The sequence below is a fragment of the Myotis brandtii genome, unplaced genomic scaffold, assembly GCF_000412655.1.
Source record: "Myotis brandtii unplaced genomic scaffold, ASM41265v1 scaffold98, whole genome shotgun sequence".
NCBI lineage: Eukaryota > Metazoa > Chordata > Mammalia > Chiroptera > Vespertilionidae > Myotis > Myotis brandtii.
In genome coordinates this window covers 33,820-35,110 of record NW_005372074.1, presented here as the reverse complement: position 1 = coordinate 35,110, position 1,291 = coordinate 33,820, and the positions used below count along the sequence as shown (strand labels likewise).

Below are 1,291 nucleotides of genomic sequence, written 5' to 3'. Positions count from 1 at the left end.
AGAATATACTCGGAAACTTTGGGCAAATACAATAACATCAATTTACACTTAAAACTTCCAAGACTGAATTCATTTTTACTCATATATAATTTATTTGCTTTCTTACACTTGTATTTGACTATTCACATAGACAATTTTAAATTTTCATGAAGTGTGAAGTATTATTCTAGACAGCTGTTGTATCAAATAACAAACAACCTGGCATGAATGTAAAAAATGTTATTATTCATCACTTTTTCTGATAAACAAAATAATGAGTAAACAAAGTTAATAACTTTAACATTGACTTACAATTTTTCAAATACTCCTGAGTGTTTATAGTTAAAATATCCCTTCTAGAACTTCTGAAGTTATTTTTAGGAGTTCATGATCACACAAGATGAATTTAAAAATTCAGAAATATCCTTCACTTTTGTTGTTGATGTGTTTTTAAAACGCTGTTCTAGGTCGGTTTGGATTTTTTTTCTTGTTTAAGATATAAATAGTGACACTTAAAATAATACTAACAAGGACCACGCATCCAACCACTAACAGCACCAAAGAAGAAATGCTAATTCCAGGATTAGGATTTGGATGTATTTCATCAGGATCTCCTTGAGGAATAAACAACGCTACTTGTGCAATGTTGGATACTTTTGATCTCAAATTGCTATTATCCACACTTCGAATGGCAATGAATGTGTGGGTTGCATTTCTTTCTGAGATATTTCCTGGTTTAAATGTAAAGGTTTCCTTGGAGTTGGCCTCATTTGGTAGCAGATCAGTAGTGTTTACTTGCAGAGCATCATCAAACTTGTCTCTTAGATCCAGGATACTTCCACTTATTCTTATGATATACTGTTTAACTAAAAAAAAAAAAAAGTACATGTAGTTTAGAAACTAGATCATACCATGTTAAATTCCTTTTTATTCATTCTCCTCAAAATATTGTTTAGTTATTCCAAGTTTATACTCATATCCAAAGCTTTAATAATTTTTCAATATAAGCTGAATTCTTATTTTTAAACTGCCATTACTACCTTTTTTGGTTTGAAAATGGGACCAGTCAAAATGTGTTATATTTGATTGATTTAGAATATCTATACTAATAAAAAGGTAATATGCTAATTAGACCGGGTCAACTGGACATCTTCCGGACATCCGACTTTCTTCCAGACAAAGCCATGGTGGCAGGGGCTAAGGCAGAGGTGGTTAGGGTCGATCCGACCAGCAGGGGAGCAGGCAGTTAGGGGGTGATCAGGCCGGCAAGGGAGGGTAGTTGGGGCGATCAGGCTGGCAGGGGAGGGCAGTT

General features: G+C 33.9%; 1 protein-coding gene across 1 annotated transcript in view; it reads right to left on the bottom strand.

The window, feature by feature from the left end:
* Nucleotides 1–429: 429 nt before the first annotated feature.
* LOC102251123 (calcium-activated chloride channel regulator 4) overlaps nt 430–1,291 on the bottom strand; it is a 26,740-nt gene continuing 25,878 nt past the window's right edge. Inside the window, exon 11 of the mRNA XM_005886393.1 lies at nt 430–845. Coding sequence (XP_005886455.1) covers nt 430–845 — 416 coding nt within the window. The remainder of the gene's footprint in view (nt 846–1,291) is intronic.